An 8,274-nucleotide genomic window follows, 5' to 3' on the forward strand; every position below is an offset into this window, starting at 1 on the left:
TTCTAATTTTCTGAGATACTGAATTTGAGGTTTTCATTAGTTGTCAGTTATAGTCGTCAACATTAAAAGAAATAAACATTTGAAATATATCAGTCTGTGTGTGATGAATGAATATAATATACAAGTTTCACTTTTTGAATGGAATTACTGAAATAAATCAACTTTTTCATGATGTTCTCATTTTATGACCAGCACCTGTATGTGAACCTCTTGGATGAAGCTGATCATATGCTGAAGGAAACTAATACTGTTAACAGTGAACCACAACAGTGACGAGAGCAAATTGAAACTAGATGTGACAAGGCCAAGTGAAGAAAGGAACAGGAAAAAAAAAAAACAGTCTGAATGAAGCCAGGAGGTCTGGACAGAGAGACCAGACAAACCCAAAGAAACAAGGTGAGACAGTTCAGATGTCCAGCCCAGGGACTGTCCAGGTGAGTCAGGCAGACCAGTAAGATTGATTGGTGGGATGTGCTTCACAAATGGAGCATGAGCTGGAGGGGAGGCCTTCTTATAGATTCCATTTGTGTCTGGAGGTGACTTTTGAGGTAGGTCAGCACTGACTCCATTTCCAACAGGAAGTGTAGTTGTCTGACTCAGGTTAGCCCAGATCCCCTCACAGACAGAAAGTAGAGCTGAGGAAATGGGGTTCATCTAAAATGCCTCGGTATTTTGGCATGGCATGTCGAGAGCCACTGGCCCTGAAATCCATTCAGACAGGAACTGTGAGGCATCCCCTCACAGGAGTTTGGGGAGCTGAATCTGTCTGGCGCCTCCTTAACAGAGCAAGCAGGAGCAGTTTCTGGTCTTTATGGCAGGTGCTTGGATTTTGTGCTGGATCCCCTCATCAGTGTGACATGGCCGATACAGGCATTTCTGATCCCCTCAATGTCTGCTGCAGGAGGAGAGGCTTCTGTCTGGAGTCACTTCTCAACAACAGCAACAGTTTCCATGTGGAGTCCCTAAGTGGCAGAACCAGGATTTGGTGGAGAGAACTTGACTTGTAGCCCCTTGGCAACATGATGGGGATTTAACAGGATGCTCTTGAAGATTTGTATAAATCCTGAGCTGTGTGGTGGGACCCTCAACCTGCCAGAAATGGGTCAGCCTGGGCCCTTTGTGACTGGAGCAGGAACCGACTGTGAGGCCACTTGCCAGGCCTTTTTGATGGCCGACACTGATGAGTTGAGTACTCCTGGATGACTGGATAAGGTGAAGTCCTGGATCCAACTGAATCTGTTTGATGACAGAAGCTGACAGAGATGAGTCGGTCTATAGTTGAGACTTAAGTCGTTGACCTCAACCATCTTGACATTGGGTGCAGAACCATGGCATGTGTTCAACCAAACCTCTTGAACAACTGAAGCTGACAGAGAATAGACAGCCTTTTCTAGTCTGTTGGAACCCCCATGGAGACAGGAACAGGATTAGGACGAGAGAAATCTGGTGGTATCCCCTCGGTGACAAGTTCAGAACTAGGAGTCCAGCAGAACCATCTCAGCAGCTGGCACTTCATTTGGCAATGGAGATTGGCTCTCCAGAACCCCTTCAGTGGCTGGAGTTTTGTGCTTTGGGGTTGTGGTTGTGACAGTTTGATAGTCCGGTGCTCAGGCCACATCAGTGGACTCCTGGTCAGACACTATAGCAGAGTCTTGGGCAGGGACAGACATTGAGCTTTGGTTATGTAGGTGGAGGTGACATTGTTGACACCAGAAGAGTGGTATAGAAGGAATGACAGAGTGATGAGGGTGGAGCTGGACATGGTGTGGGACTCAGATTTAAGGATAGATGTGGTCCTAGGTTCTGGCTGCATCTGGGGCTAAGGCTCCTTTCTGGAACAGTCAGTGACTTTGCCCAACCATCAGTCCTGTGCCTCCTCATGTAACTCAGCCCAAGTGGGCATAAAGAAAGATTTTGGCCTAGCCTAAATTAACTCTACTACATTTCCATTAAGCATACTGACATTTAAACTGATTTGAATGCATATTTTATGTAGTAATTATCTATCACTTTCTTATTTTTCAACATTTTATCTGCTACTTTTTATCTTTTTAGGAATAACAGCACTCTCAGGATAAACACGTTGAAAAGACTAAAAACTTCAGCGAACAGTTTGTAATTTTAGGTCACTTAACATTAAATTTGTTTGGCCTTGGCCAAAGTATTTAAATGTGTGGAATATATTAAAATCAATATAAAAACATTTACTAGAGTTTGGAATAAATAAACTACATACACTTGCTTTCTTTTGCACAGGGGAACGAGGGGACGAAAACATGATGCAGCAATAAACAGGAAAGAACCAGGATGTAAAATAATTAATTTTATTTGATTATTGCATTAAATTATTTTGCTACTATTGTTGATTTAGTTTAGCTAATGTCCTGACATATCTGGGTTGAACTTACTTTGCACTTTTAAGCTATTTTTGTCTTGTCATTTTAAAAACATTACATGTCACATGTTCATTATTTGTAAGTTAGACTAATGAAAATGTGTTCGGTGACATCAGGTAAATGAAAAATGAATTATACTTAGAAACTGCTTTTCTAATCAACCAGGCCAAAAGTGCTTCACGACATGATTTGTGCCCTAATTTACTCATGCACACACATTCATACAAATTTACCTTAATAATTATCTTCTTCTTCTTTCACCAAAGCGAGTCATCCTCCTCCTCACTCTGTCCTCTGTGTCCTCTGTCCTCACTCCAACTACCTCCATGTCCTCTCTAACTACATCCATGTATCTCCTCTTTGTCTTTTTCCTGCAGCTGCATTTCTAACATTCTTCTACCAATATACCCACTGTCCCTCCTCTGGACATGTCCAAACCACTGTCCCTCCTCTGGATGTGTCCAAACCACTGTCCCTCCTCTGGACATGTCCAAACCATCTCAGTGTGTCCTCACTAACTTTATCTCCCAGTTGTTCAACCTGTGCTGTACCTCTGATGATCTTATTCCTAATCTTCTCCATCCTTGTCTCTCCTAAGGAGAACCTCAACATCTTCATTTCTGACACTTCCAGTTCTGTCTCCTGTCTTTTTGTCCATGTCTCTGTCTCCAGACCACACAACATAGCTGGTCTCACCACTGTCTTGTAAACTTTTCCTTTGATCTTTGCTGACAAACTTTGTCACAAATCACTCCTGAAACTTTTCTCCATCACTCCATCCTGCCTGGACTCTCTTCTTCACCTCTTTACCACACTCCCCATGTTCCTGGACAGTGGACCCCAAGTCCTTGAAGTCCTGCACCTTTGTGACCTCTGCTCCTTGTAGCCTCACTGTTCCACCTCCTCCCTCTCATTCACACACATGGACTCTGTCACTACGGCTGACTTTCATTCCTATTCTTTCAAGTGCATACCTCCACCTCTCCAAGTTCTCTTCCACCTATTCCCTGTTCTCACCACAGATCACAATGTCATCTGCAAATCAAATCCCTCCTACAAGTCAATGCTCAGTTAATCACGCCTCTTTTTCTCCATTCTCAGTCAGTGAGGTCAATAAACTGTTAAAAGATCTTGACCCTAAAAAATCTGCAGGTCCAGATGAACTTCCACCTTATTTCTTAAGGCTGGCTGCTCATATCATCACAGTCCCTGTGACCCACATCTTCAATCTCTCCATAAACCAAAACTTGATCCCAGACACTTGGAAAACAGCCTTTGTTCTTCCTTTGCTGAAGGGAGGTGACCCCACCTCACTGAACAACTATCGACCAATCTCTAAACTCTGCATTTTAGCCAAGGTTCTAGAAAAACTGATAAACTCTCAAATCAAAAATTACCTGGACTCATTTAACATATTACCTCCACATCAATCTGGTTTCAGGAAACAACACAGCACAACCACGGCTTCACTGAAGGTTCTTAATGACGTTGTTGAAGCACTGGATGCTAAAGATTATTGTGCTGCACTTTTCTTAGACCTGTCTAAAGCTTTTGACACTGTGGATCAGAACATCTTGTGTCATAAACTCTCAGAAATTGGTTTCTCAGAACACTCCATTGGTTGGTTCTCTAACTATCTTTCAGACCGGAGGCAATGTGTTCAACATACTGGTACTTCCTCCAGTTATTTAACAGTCAACAATGGTGTACCACAAGGTTCAGTCTTAGGATCCACCCTCTTTACAATCTACATAGGTAATGTAGGTAAAAACATCCCTAATGCATCCATACATTTCTATGCTGATGACACAGTTGTTTATTGTCGAGCTAAAACAGTTGAAAAGGCTTTCCAGCTTTTGAAATTTGGATTCAACATCATCCAGACAGATTTGTTCCACCTCAAACTTGTCTTAAATGCCGACAAAACCAAAGGGATGTTGTTTTCAAATAGGAAGTTGGTCCCAGCAGTTCTTCCTCTGATTTTATCCTCAAATGGTGTCCCCATTGAGTTTCTTGATTCCTATAAATATTTGGGTATCTTAGTCGACTCACAACTCTCTTTTAAGCTCCATGTGGAAAACTTGGTAAAGAAACTGAAAGTTAAACTGGGTTTCTTTTTCAGAAACAGATCCTGTCTAACCCTGAATGTTAGGAAACGCCTTGTATCTGTGACTTTCCTTCCCTCCATTGATTACAGTGACATTATTTACATGAACGCTCCTACAAGAACCCTGCAGATGTTGGATGCTGTCTATCATGGTGCACTAAGATTCATAACTGGCTGTGATTATCGTACCCACCACTGCACCCAGTATTCACTGGTTAACTGGACATCATTAACTTCACACAGACTCTCTCACTGGTACATTTTCATCTTTAAATCACTTCTTGGTCTGCTGCCTTCATACATCTCCTCCTACATGTCTCTGTGTGAGTGCAGCTACGGAGTGCGCTCTCAGGACATTATTACCTGCAGTGTTCCCTCAGTGAGGACTGAACTAGGCAAAAGGACCTTCTCCTACTCTGCTCATGTTTCCTGGAATATCTTGTAAAAAGATCTGAAGCTCTCGACCTTTGACCTCTCTAAGTGGCTTTAAGAATCTGTTGGACTCCTGGCAGGGACCAATGCAGACATGTTCCTGTTTTTAGTTTTCTACATTTGCCTTATAATCCAGCTGTTTTTTGTTACTTTTTTTTTTTTTTAGCCATCCTATTTGTTTTAAAAAAAATCTGTATGACTTTTTATAACTGTTTATTGTTGTCGCTGTTGTCCACTGTTGTCATCATTCTTTGTTGAAATCAGGTCTCTCTTGTAAATGAGTCTTCAAGGTTCAATGGGGGGCAGCACGGTGGCGCAACTGGTAGAGCTGCTGCCTCTCAGCGAGCAGGTCCCTGGTTCAAACCCCGGTCCAGGGGCCTTTCTGGGTGGAGTTTGCATGTTCTCTCCGTGCATGCGTGGGTTTTCTTCGGGTACCCCGGTTTCCTCCTACAGTCCAAAAACATGCATGTTAGGCTGATTGGTAACTCTAAATTGTCCCTAGGTGTGAGTGAGAGAGTGAATGGTTGTTTGTCTCATTTGTCTCTATGTGGCCCTGTGATGGACTTGCGACCCGTCCAGGGTGTACCCCGCCCCTCGCACAGTGATTGCTGGACATGGGCACCAGCGACCCCCGTGACCCAAAATGGAATAAGCGGGTAAAGAAAATGGATGGATGGATGGAGGTTCAATGGGATTTACCTGTCTAAATAAAGGTTGAATGGAAAAACATCATAGTCCATGGAGATTCCTGCCTGACCTCATCTGTTATTCGGTCCATCACCAGAGCAAACAAGAAGGGGCTCAGAGCCGATCCTTGATGCACTCCCACCTCCACCTTGAAGCTATCTGTCACTCCTACAGCACATCTCACCACTGTCCTGCTGTCCTCATACATGTCCTGTACCAGTCTAACATGTCTTGTTGTCATCCTAGCATATGCTTTTTCTAAATCCACAAAGACAAAATGGAGTTCTTTTTGACCCTCTCTGTACTTCTCCATCAGCATCCTCAAAGCAAAGATGGCATCTGTGATGCTCTTTCTCTGCATGAAACCATACTGCTGCTCACAGTCACCTCTCGTTTAAGTCTTGCTTCCACAACTCTCTCCCAGATCTTCATCGTGTGGCTCATCAACTTAATTCCCGTATAGTTGCTACAACTCTGTACATCACCCTTGTTCTTAAAAGTTGGCACCAGCACACTTCTTCTCCAATCCTCAGACATTTTCTCACCCTCAAATATTCTATTGAATGTTAGAGTCAAAAACCTCACTGCCATCTCTCCAAGACATTTCCAAACTTCCACTGGTATGTCATCAGGTCCTACTGTCTTCACCTTCTTCATTCTTTTCAGAGCTTTCTGGACTTAACCCTCACTAATCTTAATCAGTATCACATTCACACATTGATGAGGTTTATCAAAGGCAATGAGGGGTTCAGTGTCTGACCCAGGGACACTTCAACATGTGACTGTAAACTGAAAGATTTGAACCTTCGACTCACATCAGAGGATGACTGCTTTAACCACTGAGCCACAACCAACCCAGACATAAAATGTGTATTTTTTTATATTTAATTCTTTACTTAAGCTGAACAAAAATGCTCAATTATTAAAAGTTCTTCAGAAATTGCAGTGTCAGTTTCTTACACATGTGACGTATTTGTGACAAATTCAGACCATAAAGAAAAGGATTAAAGAGAGGCTGGGAAGTAAGATAATAAAGAGGTAAAAATATTTGTAACACACTGGAAACATTGTTCATGTTAAACCTGCTTCGTATTATTTCAAAAGAAACACCAAAAGAGAAGTTGAGCAGAGAAGCCAGGTGAGGTGTGCAGGTACTGACGGCTTTCTGTCGCGTCTGTTTGGATCCAGAAAAACAAACTTTAAGGATCCTCATGTAGGTGTAAAGGATCACAGACACTGGAACGCAGACTGTCAGAAAAGTCATGACAAGCTCGTAGACATTATTAACTCTGGGCTCGGAACAGGCCAGTTTGATGATGGAGTGATTGTCACAGTATATTCTATTGATTACATTCCCACAGAGCTGCAAAGATAAACTCAAAAAGGTTGTGACACTGACGGCTATAAAAGGAGGCAACCATATGAGACATATCAGAAAAACAATTCTTCTTTGTGACATTATTGTTATATATTGCAGAGGGTGACAGATAGCAACATATCTGTCATAAGACATCACAGCTAGGTTAGTAAATTCTACACTTCCATAGGTATAAAGACAGAAGATCTGCAGGAAACAAACAGGAGCAGAAACAGTGTGAACATCTGAGAGAACCTGGACCAGCAGGAATGGAAACAAACCTGAACTTCCATACAGCTCATTTACAAACAGGCTGCACAGAAACATGTACATGGGTTCATGAAGACTCCTGTTCACACAGATGACCACGATCAGAACAACATTACAACCAATGATTACAATATATATAATCATACAAACCACAAAAAATAAGCACGTGAACATACCACTGTCTAAGTAAGTACTTAGTGTGAAATATAAAACCTGTGAAGAATTAATTTTCATCCTTATTTTAATTTGTAAAGCAATCATAAAGAATTTTAGTAAATAAGAAATGTTACATTTTGAGAATATCTGCACATTTGAAATTGTTTTTTGCTAATGAATAAAGTATACTATCAACATTGTAACGGTGTACGTTAAACTAATGTTATTTTCAAGAACACAAATATGGAAACCAAACACTCTTACAGTTGAGAGTTAGTTGAGGTACAGAACTCTTAACTGGGCTGAGATCAGATTCTGCTTCTTTTAAAAGTCCCGAGAAAGAGACGCCCACAGCAACAAACCTCATTATCAGTAGTCTCACCATGACTTTGCCATGTTTTACTAGTCAACATGTGCAACCACACACCTGGTATTGTATTCCAATTGGAGTCTCTTCACTTTTTCACAGAAAACATTTTTATTACAGATTTATATTTTGAACCCAGCGTTTTATCTAGTTGTTCACTTGAAATATACCATTACACAAAGTTCATGGGTCCGTTAAGACCTGTAGTACAAGTCAACAAAGTCCATGCTCAATAATCCAGATATACAATCCAACAATTTTAAGTCCAGATGACCTGACTGAAAATTGTTGGACTGTAGTACAAGTGTTCTGTCAAATAGTTATCAATAGTTTGTACCCAAGTTATGAGCCCAGTCACAGAACATGGAGTATGAAGAAAAGAGCAGAAGTGATCCTTAGATAGAGAACTTTACTAATTGGCTTTTATGTATGTGGATGTTTCTGTAAAGTGCCCTGAGACAACTTGTTGTGATTTGGCGCTATATAAATAAACTGAATTGAA

General features: G+C 41.5%; 1 protein-coding gene across 1 annotated transcript; it reads right to left on the reverse strand.

Moving 5' to 3' along the window:
- Positions 1–6,544: 6,544 nt before the first annotated feature.
- On the reverse strand, positions 6,545–7,510 carry LOC119411439 (olfactory receptor 11A1-like). Its single transcript, XM_037678388.1, has one exon. It carries the CDS (start codon positions 7,508–7,510, stop codon positions 6,545–6,547), a length of 966 nt encoding a protein of 321 aa, XP_037534316.1.
- Between the last annotated feature and the right edge of the window lie 764 nt (positions 7,511–8,274).

Source organism: Nematolebias whitei, chromosome 6 (assembly GCF_014905685.2).
Source record: "Nematolebias whitei isolate Nwh7 chromosome 6, NemWhi1, whole genome shotgun sequence".
NCBI classification, from domain to species: domain Eukaryota; kingdom Metazoa; phylum Chordata; class Actinopteri; order Cyprinodontiformes; family Rivulidae; genus Nematolebias; species Nematolebias whitei.

What these genes read in the sequence shown, in the direction of transcription:
- LOC119411439 (XM_037678388.1), bottom strand. Translation starts at nt 7,510, where the DNA reads ATGATTGCTTTACAAATTAAAATAAGGATGAAAATTAATTCTTCACAG.